This window comes from Sinohyriopsis cumingii, chromosome 1, assembly GCF_028554795.1.
Source record: "Sinohyriopsis cumingii isolate HCF-2022 chromosome 1, ASM2855479v2, whole genome shotgun sequence".
Taxonomy (NCBI): domain Eukaryota; kingdom Metazoa; phylum Mollusca; class Bivalvia; order Unionida; family Unionidae; genus Sinohyriopsis; species Sinohyriopsis cumingii.
Window position 1 is genome coordinate 173,605,798 of NC_142961.1, and position 17,571 is coordinate 173,623,368.

The following is a 17,571-nucleotide window of genomic DNA, read 5'->3' on the forward strand; positions in this document are numbered from 1 at the left end:
GTGGTATTTTATGTTCCATGTCCTAATAAAATAGCTATACATTATAATACACAATCTGTTAAATTTCTATCTACACAGATCAACACAAGTATTCGGCTGAGGTATTTCCTACCTGTTGTTGTTGTTGTGGGTTTTAACGCCATTTTCAGCACACGATAGGCTATACATGGCGGCCAGTATTAATGGTGGAGGAAGAACCCGGGAAAACCCTGGAAAGAACCACCGACCCACGCGAAGTTACTGGCAAGCTTTCTCACATACCCACACTGGCTGAATCTGAGACTCGAACCAGTGCAGACAGAGGTGAGATGGCAGTGATCCGTAACGGAGAGCGCTTTAGACCACTCTGCCACTCGGGGCCCCATTTCCTACCTGTAGAATCTTCGTATTTTTTTCCCAGTCCAATTCCTCTTTCCCTTTTTTATGAGTCTCTTGCTTGGAGGTGTCTTTTCCCTTAGAAATCTTTTTATAATGCTTATACCCACCACTCCTTTTAAAAGATCAGGAACCTCTAATTAATTTTACTCAGGTACCGTGTACTTGTTTCCAAATGGCACCATTCTGACACTTAACATGGCTGCCGTAGTGGCCATTGTGAAAATTTTATTAATGCTGTTCCTTCTGAATGGATGGTTGTATCAACCTGGGTTTTCATGAAAAGATATCTTGTGATGTATGTTGGAGTTTCTCAGGAATATCAGTTATGGTTTTAGTATTGTGTCAAAGACATCAAAAACAGACATCTTGAATTAATGGAAATTTTTGTGGCCAGTTTGTTAGATGGACATATTTGCTTGCCATAAGGTGGAGCATATGATGTTAAGATTTTGATATCTAACTGCTTGATGCCAATTTAGTTTCACACAGGACCTCAAGTTGTCCAACATTTGCAGTTACTGAACTTATGTGGATGACTTACATTTCTGGCAAGAACAAACTGTATCAGCTTTGGGCTCAAAGTTAAGACCACTGAATGAAAAGACTGTCTGTACAATAACCTGAGTTCTGCATCATCTGCAGTTGCCAAACTTTGTGGATAGCTTGTGGTAAGGTAGAACCCTATCAATTTTGGAATGAAAAGGTAAAAGGTCAGGATCACTTGATGAAAGAAGAAAAAGGATTTCCAAGCAGTAATTCAAGTTCTTCACCATCTATAGCTGCCAAAATTTGTCAATGGCTTGCACTAGGGGTTGAGAAGAAACTGGTTCAGGTTTAAAAAGTCAAAGGTTCAAGACTGCTTGGAAAATGAAAAAGGGTTTTCACCCAAAAGCATTAGCTTTACACATACATCAGCCAGACTTTGTTGATGACATGCACTAGGGGTAAGGAAGAAGCTTATTAATTTGCATAAAGGCATTGTCACTATGACTGAAGGAAAAATAAATTCCACACAATAAATTAATTCTGCATCACAGACCATGACCAAACTTTGTGGTTGGCTTACACTTGGAGTAAGGCAGACCTGCCAACCCTTATGATTGGACTAAAATCTGGAAATGACCCTTACAGCCTTAAAAAATAGTAGCAAAGTTCACAAAAGTATGATCATCACAGTAAAATCTGAGAATTGGCTTCACCCATGGTTTTTTAATCAGGATCTGGGTTTCATATTAGTTTCAGTGGAGTTAGTCAGGGAACCAGTCTGACTTGTACAGTAGTACCACAGACGCTTAAGACTGCTCGTATTTTTCATACAAAACACCTACATGATTTAAGTTGGTGCCTATAGCATTGTTTAGAAATGGCATGAAATGAAGAAAAGCACTTTGAAGATGAAAGGTACAGTAGACTTCCTAAAATGGTTAAATTCAATGCAGAACAAAAATGAATATTTAAATTCTTTGGAGAAAAGGCAAGAAAGGCAACAATGACATTTATTAGAACCATCACAATCTGAAATTTAAATTAATAACAGTAAAACAAACTGAACGTCACATTGAGAGATCTAGCAAGAAGTCTGAGTTTGGGGTTTCTGAACTGTATTCGAGATAATTAAGTAAGCATTACAAACATTTTTAGTTACATATAATGTTTGTATTAATTGCTTCTGAACTTTTTAAATGCATGTTTCTGCATTGATAATAGTTACACCATACTGAAAAATAGTTTAACTTGTGGAAACATTTTGACTGCCTTGCTGACATAGTTGTGTTAGGGTTGGCAGGTCTGGGAAGAAAGAAGTCTGTCAATTTGTGGTCAAAAGGTCAAAGGCCAGTGTCACTGTAGCTGAAAGAAGAATGGTTTATGTGCTAAAATTTCAGTTGTGTCTGTAGACAATGTTAAACATGGAGTGAGCATGTTATGATCCCACATGATTTCAGTTTTAATTTCTTGGTTTCTCTTATCCATTCACACAAAATTGCTGCTCATTTTTTAAAATCTTTTTTCCTGTTTGTTTTTGCATTTATAGACAGAAGAGCTGAGTTTGCGGCGTAATGGGCTAGGTCAGTTGGGTTTTCACATTCAGTCTGAGGGGATTGTGACAGATGTAGAATCTAGTGGGTTTGCTTTCACTGCTGGACTAAGGAAAGGAAGTAGATTGGTGGAGATCTGCAAAGTTGCTACAACAACCCTGACACATGATCAAATGGTTGACCTTCTGAGAACGTCTGCAACTGTGAAGGTTGTGGCCATTGCACCTTTAGATGATGGGAGTCCAAGGTCAGTGGTATTTTATTATAACATTTCCTTTTTGAATTTTTGAGATAATTGAATTGTTTGTGTAAAACATTTATGTACGTCCTAATTAAGCTGTAAGAAGATACAGAAGGCAGAAATGTGAACTTGGAATAACAAAACAATCACATAATTAGAATGTCCTTTTTAGTCTCACAAGGAGTTCACATTAAAGCATTTTATTTACAGAAATACTCTTTGTATGAACACTGAACCTTTCCTTGCCATATGTGCAAACATAATGATTGCAAAGCTTTGTGCATCCTTGATAACGCCCATGTGAAGAAACAAAAACCTACTGTGGGCAACATTTTTCAAATGTTGACAAGAGCGGTGTAGGTGTTGCTCCAAAAATATACCATTGACTGAATATTTGAATTTTTGAAACATTTCTAAAATTACATATGCTTAAGTAAATGTATTATTTTGAGAATTTTTCAGTTCATATTTGTCATTGAGTCATTCATTATAATGCAATATCAGTCATAGCTTGATTACTTCATGGACCCCTGTGAATTAATGATAATTATGACATGGGAGTTTTCATAAAAAGACTTCTGATGGTGTCTACTTTGTCCCAAATGAAATGGTATCCATAACAACAGCTAATCTGAAAATCTTGTTATTGCTGAAAATTATTAGAGGTGGATTCAACACTTGGCAAGTAAAAGGAAGAAATGGTCTTATCGTGAAATTCTGGATATTCCTTTTGCCCAGTTGATCATAACTCCATGGATTAATCTTGCTTTTTTGCAATGGCTTGAGTGGATGATAATACAAAGAAGTAGAAATGGATTTTTACCAAACCTGTTTTGTGGATATATGAGAAGAATATATGTACCTGCAATGAAGCCAACTAAATAACCTTGTGATTTGTTAATTCCCACTAGCATATTAATTCTAGATTTACTCAGACTTAACATGTAGGTATATCTTGACCTTGTCTGTGCCACATCAGTTTCAATGTTTAAGGCCATGACAAAGAATATTTTGTACTGCAGTTAAAGCTATTTTGTAAATATGTTATCTCAGACAATTAAGAAAATATTTGTGTTACTTGGTAAGTTGAGATTGCTCAGGAATAATAGAGATGGTACTCATTAGTTTAGAATACCTGTACAGAAGAAACAGACTGATCTTTGATTCCTGGAAATTCGTTTTTGCCAGTAGAACATCAGTCCGTTCAACGAACATTTGTTATATGTGCTATATATTCCATTTGAAAGGTGTGCATCACACCGTACATAATTTATTGCTGTAATTTCAGTGGTTTCTGCTGAGGGCTTCACTGTTCATACATGTTACATATCATTATACCTTGTGTAATCAGATCTCTTACATAATTTTGGTGATGGTATTTAATAACTTGAATCCAGTGCATGATTGTATTGCTTTAACTTTGATATTGTCAAGTTTTAAATGTTAATTACTCACCAATAGAGGTGTATAGTTGTATAGAATAATCAGTTAATCGATCAGTATGTCTTACAGATGCTTATCAGTTACTTAATCAGTTACTTAATTGGTCAGTATGCATCTTGAAGATGCTTGTCAGTTACTTAATTGATCAGGATGCATCTTGAAGATGCTTATCAGTTAGTTTACCAATCAATATTCGTCTTAAAGATGCTTATCAGTACAAAAGCTAGGTAATCACTGTGTTTTGGAAGACATTTCACTACTATCAAAATTACTCTTTTACTCTAAGTTAGATTGCTTAATCTCAACCACAGGAGTTTGATGTGACAAAAGTAATTGATCAAATGTTTATTTTCTTGACCAAAGACAGCAGAGGATTTCATTCATTCTTGACCTGGCACTGACATGCAGTAAGCTTCTATTCAATTCTTTTTCACATGAGATAATCATGATGAATACTTACAGTGAAATTTGTCTTCACATTTTCAGCTGTGAAAATGAAGTGCACTGGTTAAATCTATTTTTAAAAAAAAAAGTTAAAATGAGGTGCACTGATTATGTCCATTTTTAAAAAACCTGTTAAAATAAATCGCATTGGTTAGATCAGTTTTAACCCAACCCCCCAAATAATAAAGTGCAGTTGTTAGATTAATTTAAAAAACTTAAATCAAGCTTACCTTTAGGTGAGAATTGTCCATTTGTTTCTACCATCCGCATTTGATTATCATTCATAAAAATCATCAAAAGAATTTTATTTGAAAGACAGAAAAAAAGCCACAACACAGTTCTCTAAATCAGAGCTCTTGTGGTGGGCATCATGTAAAAGGGTCATGTAGTCTAAGATAGGATGATGTGGTGCATTGTCTTTGCCCACCAGTACAGTAACTTGTATTCTTCTTGGAATACTTTTTTTCTATTTGCCAAGAAACATTTAAAAAGATAATATATTTTAAAAGTAGGAATAAAATACTTGCACCTGTTGCATTGTTACCTGTTTTCATGACAACAGTTCCCCATTCCAAGCTAATTATTCCCTTGTCCAATTAGTAATTGGAGGGCTGGAATAAACAACAGTAAGATCCAAGTCTGATACTTTCGTCATATCCAACATACGTATTATTATTTCTTTTTTCAAACAATTTAGCCATGTGGGATCTTGTGATACAAAACCATATAACCCTATAAGGAAAAGATAAATTGAATAAATAATAATCTAGAAATTAAATTAAGATAATTATTTGACCAAGACACCTCTATCTCAACAATCAGACTATGGCATTGGATTTAAAGCCCCAATGCAGCATTATGGAACAGATAAGAAATCTGGCATAGTAGTCAGTAAAGCACTAATTCAAGAAAGTGAAGATGATTTACAGTGTCTGGTTGGACCTAAATGAAACTGGTTATTCGATATAACCACACAGTGGTCCTGATAAAAATCTTGTTATTGTTACTCATGAATGGATAATAATATCAACTTTGGTTTTCACTGAATGACTTTTGATATCTAGTATGTCCTACATGAAACTGGGGCCAATCTGATGTCCAGTATGGCTGCCACAGTGGTCATCTTAAAAAGTTGGCTATTAGTACTCCTCCTGAATAGAAAGTCACATTAACATGGAGTCACCAGAAGACGTCTTATGATGTCTAGTTGGTCCTAAATGAAGATGTTGATGATCTGATGTCCATTATGTCTATCACAGTGGATGACTTCAAAATCTTGTTATTGATACTTTTTCTGAAAAAATGTAATATTGCCATGGGGTATTCACAGTAGGACTTCAAAGATGTATAGTTGTCCTAAATGAATATAGAGCCTATCTGATGTCAAGTATGGCTGCCACTTGAAAATTAAGTTATTGTTAATCCTTCTGAATGCCATAGGGTTTTCACCAAAAGAGGCTGCATATTTGGTCCACATTGAAAATGGTGGTCTGACTTTTAATATGACTGCCACAATGGCCTTCTTGAAATTCTTGTTATCTCCCTTGATGTCTGATCATATTGACTTTATGCTTCTACCAAAATAACTTTTGATCTTCAGTTGGTACTAAATAGAAATGGTGCAAGCCTGATATTGAATATGGCCACCGTGGCATCCATAATGAAAATCTTATCATTGTTCGTGTAAGACAGAAAGACTTCTTATGATGTCTTGTTGGTCCTTTATGGAAGTAGTGCTAGTTGACATCCGTTATATCCATCAAAGCAGCAGAGTTTTGAAAATCTTATCTCTGAAGAAGACTAAGATGGTTTCAACATGCCACAGTTAAAAGGAAGAAGTGGTCTTGAATTTCTTTTCAACCATTAGAGCATCTTGGTCCATTTCAGGCCTCCAAGGACTGTGTGTGTGTGCATACATGCATGCTTTTTGTAAAAGAAAGAGAGAGAGAGAGAGAGATTTGGATTTTTAACATGGCTTTAACAATTTTTCGGGCCTCCATGTACCAGTTGGAATGGGGCCCCGAGTGGCCGAGTGGTCTAAAGTGCTCTTCGTTACGGATCACTGCCATCTCACCTCTGTCTGCGGCGGTTCAAGTCTAAGATTCAGCCAATGTGGGCATGTGAGAAAGCCTGCCAGTAGCTTCTCGTGGGTCGGTGGTTCTTTCCGGGGTTTTCCGGGTTCTTCCTCCACCATTAATACTGGCCGCCATGTATAGCCTATCGTGCTGAAAAATGGCGTTAAACCCCACAACAACAACAACAACAACCAGTTGGAAGAAGGAATAATTATCTTGGACTTGGGGCTGGCATCCTGGAAAAAGATAGCAATGCATTAGTAACGGTTTAGTACTGTATAGTTAGGCAACCCCCAAAAATACATATTAATATAAAGAGACTGTCAGTTGATGAAGATTTTGTATCTGGTTAGCCCATCCTGTTAACCAGGTATTAGAAAAGAATGTTGGAAAACTACAAGTTAATTCAGTGAATCAAAATGTGAAATACCTTTAACAATTTTTATGATGTTTCAAGCTGCCTAGATTTCAGCTAAAACATTTACTAGCTTATAAGTTTGGTCTAACTGTAAACAACATAGACCCATATTTGCTATTGCATATTGAACTGGCAGATCTGGGTGTATGCACTTCATTACAAGTAATCAGTAGACAAACATCAACCCTGATCTGCCTGATCATTAGGCAATAGCAGATCAGGGTCTCTGTTGTTTGCAGTTGAACCCATCTTATGAATGAGTACATATACGTTTATATGCAGTTTCGGACATGTTACTGTAACACTGGTGGACAACAAGTAAAACGAAAACCATTTTGAAGAGAAAATGGTTCAATCATTATGTGATAAACAATCTCAGATAGTTAAAGCTTACAGTAATTCACCTGCAAGTTATAGGTAAAGTCTGAATATATATTTATATAGAAAAAGACAGCAAGCTATGGCAAATGTTGACTGTCTGAATTTAACAAACAAAAGAAATCTCTTTTAATGTACATTAAACTTACATATGACACCACATATCATTTTGAGATGATTTCTTTCAGCAGTTTCTTTTCATAACAATTTTCAAGTTACAGATTCTTGTCATTTGCATTACACTAAATATTGTCACAGCTGAAGATGAAGTCTCAAACTGAACTCATTTACAGTTTTTCCCTGTATCATTTTCACCATCATCTTTTTCTTTCATTGCCATACTATGTATTGTTTTCAATCAGCCAGCTTCCTTTGTGCTGTTGTTTTCTAGTATGGTTGCAGTTGGCAGGGCATCAACCTCCAGTATTAAAAATTAAGTGTATATGTAGTTGATACAATGTACCTGTTTCAATTTAAGTTTACAGACAATCCTATATATTGTTAAGTTAACCTTTCCAGGCTGAATGTGCAGTCATGAATAGACAACCTTGTATATTTGTATATTCATGTACAAGTTGGGTCCAACTGTAGACCATGTATATTTGTATATTCATGTACAAGTTGGGTCTAACTGTAGACCATGTATATTTGTATATTCATGTACAAGTTGGGTCCAACTGTAGGCCATGTATATTTGTATATTCATGTACAAGTTGGGTCCAACTGTGGACCATGTATATTTGTATATTTACTTACAAGTTGGGTCCAACTGTAGACCATGTATATTTGTATATTCATGTACAAGTTGGGTCCAACTGTGGTCAACATAAACTCTGATATGCCATTGCATAATGTGCCAGCAGATCAGGATCTGTGTTGTTTGCTGTACTCCAAACTCGATAGACCCAGATCTCCTGGCGCATTTTGTGACAGCAGATCTGGATCAATAGTTTTTTATCATTTCAACTTTCAAGCAAGTAAATATGGTACCTTTTGAAGTCATTAATGTACTTTTCTCTCACTTTAATTTTGCACAACAGACTGAAGCATTTAATGGCTGAATTCTTGTCATGGATTTAAAACAATTACCATATTATACAGTATAAAGAGCATGCATTTTTTGATGCACAGTTTTAACATTGTAAGTATTCAAAGTCAGTATTTCAGAGGATTAGGATAGTTGTGTGGAATATCATCAGCAATGCATAAAATAATCCTGATTGGTAGTATCGTACAAACTTGCTTATAAGTCAAGTCCAACTACAAAACTGCACAGACCCAGATCTGCTGTCACATAATATGTTGGCAGATTTGAGTCTGGGCAGTTTGTTAATAGTAATCATTTGAAGAAACAGTATAGACCCTGTTCTCAAAGCGCATTATGCTACAGTAGATAAGGATCTTTGTTGTTTGCAGTTTGACTCTACTTGGAAGTGAGTGTATGTGGTATATTTGTTGTAATGCAAATGCCAAGAAACTGGAAATTAACTGCATGTTCATTTCATTCTTAATGTGCTTTTCCATTGGTTCATGGCTTTGTCTGCATAACCTGATGGTTATTTGTACAAAGCATCAGGTATATAAAGTGATCATCCATTATTGCTTTTGGCAGGGGTGTTGTAAACCTGCACGTTACCCACCACTACACATCCTCGTCTGCACTCCATGCTGTCATTCAGGCTGAATTTTCTCTCCATAAGAAGAAAGCGCGTTCAGCAAGCACATCCACTGAGCATGCTCAGTGCAGCAGCCCTACAGAGCATGCTCAGAATGAGCGAGGGACACCTGTTCCAATAAGACGGACATCGAATACTCTTCCACTCCAGAAAAAGACTTCCTCTTTTTCTGCATCTACATCTAGTCCTAGGTACATTCGCAATATGTCTTAGCGTCAAGCATCCTGCAAAGGAAATACTAATAAGGATATGGGTTATTTGTTCGTTTCTTGCATTCATTTCTTACAGTCTCTTTGGTGAATGTTAATAAGCTTTTCAATTTCTTTAATGGAAGTTGGTAGCAGTTAGTCTGGTGAACAGTCTTGCTTCTATGAACAAAAAGTTTTCTTAGTTAAAAAAACAATTGAAGCTTAATGTACTTAAAAGAGGTAAATGTTAAAACCCCAATTTTATTGTGTGCTTTTTACATTACACAGTAGTTCATTCTTTCCTTGGTGATGTCAGTTTTCTTTGCTACTTTGTTTAAAGTAGTATTGTTATTGTTTTTATCCTTATTTTATATATATATTTATTTGTGGGTGATAACGTATGGCAGTTCAGGAATTTTTCAGAATTGCACGTTTATATCCCCTCCATCTTCCTACCGGATGTCTTGAGTACATTAATGTTTTTATCCATTGATACTACCCTAATAAATTTGTGTGAAACAAGCTAATAAAGGTTGGGGTTTGGACTATAGATATTCATTGTAAATATTTTGCAAACTGTTTTTAAAAAAAAATTAGTTGACCTATCAGATTTGAACTTGTCGTTGGACAGTTTTGGTTATATCTTATATTAGAGGCAGTTCCAGGTACAGCACAAACTTTAACAGTTTTTACTACTCATTGCAGCCTGCAACAAATGTGGGTCACTGTTACCCTAGTTTATTACAAATTTTCCAAAATACAACACAATTTATTCCAATCCTACATTGTGATAATTAAATCCTTTATACTGCCATAGCCCTGATTAACAGCCTGATCTAAATTGTGCATGACGGCAGTGATCATAGGAAATCACAGAACCATGAACTGCAGTGCATCAGATTGATAGATTTGCCTATTTATTAATATCACCTACTTGCATATAACTCATGGAGAACTACTCCACCAAATTAAACTAGCTCAAAGGAAAATTGGCAGAGCGTTAGTTTTTGACTATATCATAGGTAATGACCCTTTTAAATACATTACACTGGTTATTAAGTTATAGTTTAGTACTTCATTCATATTTTGAAAGTTTATGAAAAAAATATTAATGTTCACTCAAAGTTAACCATTGATACAGTGGGTTGACCAGGTTGCATGCTGTAAAAGGTGTTGTATATTGTCATGTTCTGTCTATCGTTGCATCTTTGTGTCTGTAGAGTTGGTCGTTTCACCTGCTTGCTTGACAGTTCAGTTTACTTTCCTCTTATTTTGTCCTTTGATTGCACATAATCAAACATATTCATTTATAACATCATCTCTTTCTTCATCATAATTCATGTTCATTTAGTTTTTGACTCATTTTTATTATTAGACGGGTTTAATTTATTTTTTCATTTCTTTTTTCGGATTTTTCAGATAAGTATATCATATTCTCTGAATATAATTGAACACAGTCTGGGCAAGTGAATTTATAGTATGGTTCTGCCTCAGTTGTGCAATATCCATTGTCCATCAGCTGTATTTTCAGAACTCTCACTGAATGATAATAATGCACAAATCACTAAGACTTGACAGGGGATACTGGATAAGCTCTCATTATTAATACAAAAATCAAACCAAAATACATGGCCAAGAAAATGTCAGCAACAATAGTTTTAAATCTTTGTCAACTTTGTAGGTCATGTTGATTTCTGTTTGCTTCCCATGTTTCATTGTCAATATCCACTTTAGGCAGGTATAATTGCAAAAACACCATAGATAAGTGATATTTTTAACTACTTTACTCTATTGAGTCAGTGTCAAAAGCAGACATCAAAAGCAATGATAAATGATTTACACTGACAATCTTCTGTGTATTTTCCTTTGGAAAATCCCATGTTATGCACTCAGACACAATATCAACCATTGTAAATGACTTCTAAAAATCTAAATGTGTCACACAGATTTGGTAACTTAGAGTTAGTCGATATCCTAATATGGAATTATAAGTGTGACCTATGATTTTCAATTTCATCCCAGCAAACATTGAATGTATTGTGACCTAATTCCACAGATGGCATTTTTCAGATTGTTCAAGTTTTATACATTTGATGCAAATCTGTTATCAAATATGGCCAATGTTAAAAATAGGAAAACCTATGAACAACATTTGAAAAGCAGTTAATAGTAATGTGATGGGTTGTATTCTGGAAAATACCTTTCAGATTGTGAAAATGATGCCAATCATTCATCAAGTATGGCTGCTGTTACTTAAAATAGAAAGAATCTGGAAATGATAACTTTTTACATGCCATTTCAAACAACTTTTAATAAAAACACCAAGATAGAACTCATCCAAATTTAACAACACATCCTATCGTGTAGGTCTTTCAGGTTCTGTGCAAAATGCTTCCATTACCCAATATAGAAAAACCTTGAAATTACTTTGCTCCGGTGGCAGAGTGGTTAGAGTGTCTGCCTCTGATGCAGGAGGTTATGGGTTCGAACCCTGGCGGAGTCATACCAGAGACTTATAAAAATGGTATTAGCAGCTGCCTCACTTAGCGTCCATCATTAGGAGGTTAGTGTTAGGACAGGTTTGCCTGGTATGAGGATAATTTGACAGGTGAGACATGATGCTGCATGTCTGTGGCATGATGCTTCAGTGCTTGACATCACTATAAACTCACACTGCAGACATCATAGCGATAAGGCTGAAAAATTGTTAAAGCTATGTTAAAATCCAAACACACACTTCACACACACACACACTTTCTTTTAAAAATCACTAGACATAATTTGACTAAAGTGAGTAATCATTCTTTTATTCAATCATACGGATTCCTGTTGCCAGTGTTACTAAAAATAGAAAAAAATGTTAAACTACTTTTCCAAAACTGCTTAATATAATTTTACCAAATCCTGTAGAAAGCAATCTTGCATTAAGTCCTTTCAGATCTTTACAAATGATAGCCATCCAGTATGGCGAATAACTAAAAAGAAAACAACAAAATTTTAAATAAACAACTTATCACATTTGACAGAAAGCATCATGGCTTGAAGGGCTGTCATTTTTTAGACAAGTGATACTGATCTGCTATCAGTTATTCCCACTTTTGCTAAAAACAGGACAACTTTAAAATGACTCATGAAAAACTTCTGAAATGAGATGTGTCCAAATTTGATAGAAAGCATTCTGGTTTGAAAGCCTTTTAGTTCAATATGGATGATGATCATCAGCCACAAAATATGGCAGAAGAAACTAAAAGTAGAGAAAGTTGACCATTGCTTTTTTTTGTTTTTTAAAAATCTGTGAACAAAACTTTTAACAATTTGACACCATCCTTATAACCAAGATTCTATATCAGCTGTTCTTGCATTTGATTATTAGGCAGATGTCAGCCAGTTAAGTGATTGCAGTCACACTTGGGCCTCTTGTCTTTACATTTTTTTTCCAGATCGAATACCAGTATGTATTTGTGGTTTGTGCATGTATTGTATGTAGGTGGCAGTAATCTTTATATTTTGATTTCAGTTTAGTTTGCATTTTATGATTTGATTAATTGATGATAGATGTATCTTTACCCCATACACACACATGCACATACATGCATAGTTGGTGGTAGGAAATATTCAAACATGTCACACTCTTTTTAGTAAGATGAGTATACAACTTTTTACTAAACTGCTTACAGTACACATCAAAAGTTGATGTTAAGTTTGACAGGTAAATGACTAACTATCGTTTTCTCATGGAGTTATTTTTGTAACTTTTGATCCATAGACAATGTTAGATGCAATATCTTTCATGTAATTTATAAAGTATGGCGTTCATAGTTTCTGACTTTCTCAAGGAATAACAGGTATTTAATATAAGAAAAAGAAAAGAAGCCATTTTTATCTTTAATTTGATTATGTATAGTTAGGTAAACTCCTGTCATCAATCTATTAAAGTGTATCAATTATCTATGCAATCACTTCCAATCTTTTTGATGATGCAAGATAAAAATTAATTACACCTCTTTGCTGTCTTATTTTTCAAGTATGTAGACAAAGATGAGATAATAATTTATGATCAATAATTTTACATTTATTCTCAATGTATACAACCTTTAATTTGTTATTAATTAGATGTTTGAAAATGGTTTCATTTATGTGTCTTATTGTTACAGAGGGGATGTGAAAATCCCACCCAATAGAATTTATTATGCGACTGAGTCCTGGCAGTCATCTAGTCTTCCACGATCAGAAACAACTGGTAACCATGGTTACTCTGACTCCACTATGTCATCTGGAAGAGGGTCTCTTTATGATAGTCGTGAAGGGACGGAAGGGTTCCCTGTCCGTCGTGCACAGGATGATAGTCAGTATGGCACACTAGAGGAGAGGCACAGTCGAAGTGGCTCTAAGGACAGCAATGAAATGCCTTATGGTGAGTATAATTTGTATAAAAAATTAAAATTTTGTCTATAACACAACCAACTTGTCAAAACTCTTGACCACAAATGAGTGTACAGATAGTAATTTAGTCCAGTACAAAATCTTGACCACAGATGAGTGTACAGATAATAATTTAGTCCAGTACAAAATCTTGACCACAGATGAGTGTACAGATAGTTATTTAGTCCAATACAAAATCTTGACCACAAATGAGTGTACAGATAGTAATTTATTCCAGTACAAAATATTGACCACTGATGAGTGTACAGATAGTAATTTATTCCAGTACAAAATATTGACCACTGATGAGTGTACAGATAGTAATTTATTCCAGTACAAAATCTTGACCACAAATGAGTGTACAGATAGTAATTTATTCCAGTACAAAATATTGACCACTGATGAGTGTACAGATAGTAATTTATTCCAGTACAAAATATTGACCACTGATGAGTGTACAGATAGTAATTTATTCCAGTACAAAATCTTGACCACAAATGAGTGTACAGATAGTAATTTATTCCAGTACAAAATATTGACCACTGATGAGTGTACAGATAGTAATTTATTCCAGTACAAAATATTGACCACAGATGAGTGTACAGATAGTAATTTATTCCAGTACAAAATCTTGACCACAAATGAGTGTACAGATAGTAATTTATTCCAGTACAAAATATTGACCACTGATGAGTGTACATATAGTAATTTAGTCTAGTACAAAATCTTGACCACAGCAAAATATAGAAATAGTTATTTAGTCCAGTACAAAATCTTGACAACAGATGAGTGTACAGATAGTAATTTAGTCCTATACACAAATCTTGACCACAGATGAGTGTACAGATAATAATTTAGCCCAGTACAAAATCTTGACCACAGATGAGTGTACAGATAGTTATTTAGTCCAATACAAAATCTTGACCACAAATGAGTGTACAGATAGTAATTTATTCCAGTACAAAATATTGACCACTGATGAGTGTACATATAGTAATTTAGTCTAGTACAAAATCTTGACCACAGACAAGTATAGAAATAGTAATTTAGTCCAGTACAAAATCCTGACAACAGATGAGTATACAGAGTATTGTACTTTAGTCAGTACAAAATCTTGACCACAGACAAGTGTACAGATAGTAATTTAGTCCATTCATACTATCCACAATATGAAGGAGGTATCATGCTTTAAAACACTATTCACCATTTAAATTTATTATTCTCATAGATATAAAATTCATAGAATATTGTCAGATGTACTATTATAATTAAAAAGCATTGCAACGATTATTTAAGTGGGTCTGAATTTATGAGTAGATACTACTAAATTATTTGAGTGGGACTGAATTTATGAGTAGATGCTCTTAGATTATTTGAGTGGGACTGATATTTTGAGTAGTTACTCTTAGATTATTTGAGTGGGACTGAATTTATGAGTAGATACTATTAAATTATTTGAGTGGGACTGAATTTATGAGTAGATACTATTAAATTATTTGAGTGGGACTGATATTATGAGTAGATACTATTAAATTATTTGAGTGGGACTGATATTTTGAGTAGTTACTCTTAGATTATTTGAGTGGGACTGAATTTATGAGTCGATCTTATTAAATTATTTGAGTGACTCTGAATTTATGAGAAGATACTCTTAGATTATTTGAGTGGGACTGATATTATGAGTAGATACTATTAAATTATTTGAGTGGGACTGAATTTATGAGTAGTTACTCTTAGATTATTTGAGTAGGACTTAATATATGTGTAGATACTATTAAATTACTTGAGTGGGACTGAATTTATGAGTAGATACTATAAAGCTGTTTTTGTGGGACTTAATTTATGAGTAGATATTATTAAATTATTTGAGTGACTCTGAATTTATGAGAAGATACTCTTAGATTATTTGAGTAGGACTAAATTTATGAGTAGATACTCTTAGATTATTTGAGTGGGACTGATATTGTGAGTAGATACTGTTAGATTATTTGAGTGGCACTGATATTATGAGTAGATACTGTTAGATTATTTGAGTGGGACTGAATTTATGAGTAGATGCTATTAAATTATATGAGTGGGATTGATATTATGAGTACATACTATTAAATTATTTGAGTGGGACTGAATTTATGAATACATACTATAAAGCTGTTTTTGTGGGACTGAATTTATGAGTAGATATTATTAAATTATTTGAGTGACTCTGAATTTATGAGAAGATACTCTTAGATTATTTGAGTGGGACTGAATTTATGAGTAGATACTATTAGATTATTTGAGTGGGACTGAATTTATGAGTAGATACTATTAAATTATTTGAGTGGGACTGAAGTTATGAGTAGATACTATAAAATTGTTTGAGTGGGACTGAATTCATGATAGGATATATACAGGAGGGATCTTCTGTCACAGCACAGGGGCTCCCTCCTACATAGTAGCCCACACATTCTCCACCTTCATGCTTGGCTCATCTCTGGCAATCTATCTGCCAGAACAAGTTTTCGGATCAAGTTGCCAGTTGCATCATGCAAGCCAGGAGAGCTTCAACATCCAGAGTCTGAGGTGTCAGGTAGGAAGTCTTCTGTGATTGGTGCTGCAGGATCTTAGCTGTTCCTCTGTAACTTCTATCGCTGATTTCTTTTTGTGTTATTTTGTGAACAAAAGATGTCCAGTATCATCTGTCAGGGGCTATGGATCTGCCATTTCTTACACACTCAAATTTTCTCAGGGCCCATTTAGTATTTTGAGCTGCGGAGACCTGTCTCATGTTCTCTTACACCCAGATGAAATCTCTCTTGTGTTTTATGGTCCTTAACCAAAACCCCTTTTGAACCATCAGTGGTGAGGCTTCCTTCCAGGACTTCACACTCAAGACTGTGTTTTTACTCGCTTTGGTATTTACTAGAAGAGACAGTGACATTCATGCATTGTCTGTTGACACTGGTTCTCTCCAGTTTTATGGCAGTTGTGATTGTTTCCTTCCCCTGTCAACCAGAATTTGTAGCCAAAAATCACTTACTTGTTTTTCATCTTAAGGGCTCTATTGATATTTTGGCCTTCACTGTCTCACGGTGAATTGTAAGCACAATGAAAAGAGCTTATTAGTCCCTCTACTGATAGAGACCTTTCTTTTATGAAACTGAAGCCCATTATGTTTGAGCCGTTAATGCATGATGGGCCCATGTAAATCAGCCCATGTTAATCGTTCTTCTTTCAAGAAGTCTTGAAGGCAGCAGTTTGGTAATCCCATACTACCCTATCTTTCTACCTCTGCTTGTTATCACATGTGCAGACTTATTTTATGTGGGACCCCTATGTTTTGGCACAACATGTGGCCCAGAGAGACAACAACATTCTGTTAAATGGATCTCTTCCGTAATAGTGAGCACTTTACTTTTTTCAGTTTTTGATCAGTTTAACACATAGCTTATTCACCTGACAAATTCAGCTGTGGAATAGTGATGTGTAAACTGTTACTGATGTTAAAATGTAGTTTTTGTTGGGGTAAAACTAATTTTACTTAAGCATTATTTACCCATTGCTATTGCTGAATCATCTATGATAAAGGTGACTGGCTCTACACATGCCCATGTGAGGTGCAACAAGGACCACGTCTTATTGACAATTCTCCAGTCTGTGCCAAGATGTATTTACACTGAATGGACAAGATTTTTTTACATGAAAAAGAGTAAACTGTACAATAGCTCTGTGTAAGTATTGCATCATTAAAATTAATTTTCTTTTTGATAAAACTTGGTAAATAGGCTTGAATCGTCATGACCAAAGATAATTGCAATTTAGAATGAAAAACATGCAGCATAATGAGGTGATCTTGCAACTGATTGGCTGAGCTTATCAACACTTAAGCAACT

General features: G+C 34.8%; 1 protein-coding gene across 3 annotated transcripts in view; it reads left to right on the forward strand.

Annotated features, from left to right (window-relative positions):
* LOC149808399 (signal-induced proliferation-associated 1-like protein 2) overlaps nucleotides 1–17,571 on the forward strand; it is a 210,271-nt gene that overhangs the window by 145,242 nt on the left and 47,458 nt on the right. For 2 of the 3 annotated variants that reach the window (XM_089976661.1, XM_089976669.1), the window contains exons 14-16: nucleotides 2,411–2,661; nucleotides 9,026–9,280; nucleotides 13,432–13,691. In XM_089976661.1, coding sequence (XP_089832787.1) covers nucleotides 2,411–2,661; nucleotides 9,026–9,280; nucleotides 13,432–13,691 — 766 coding nt within the window. The remainder of the gene's footprint in view (nucleotides 1–2,410; nucleotides 2,662–9,025; nucleotides 9,281–13,431; nucleotides 13,692–17,571) is intronic. The other variant, XM_089976678.1, reaches the window with a different exon arrangement.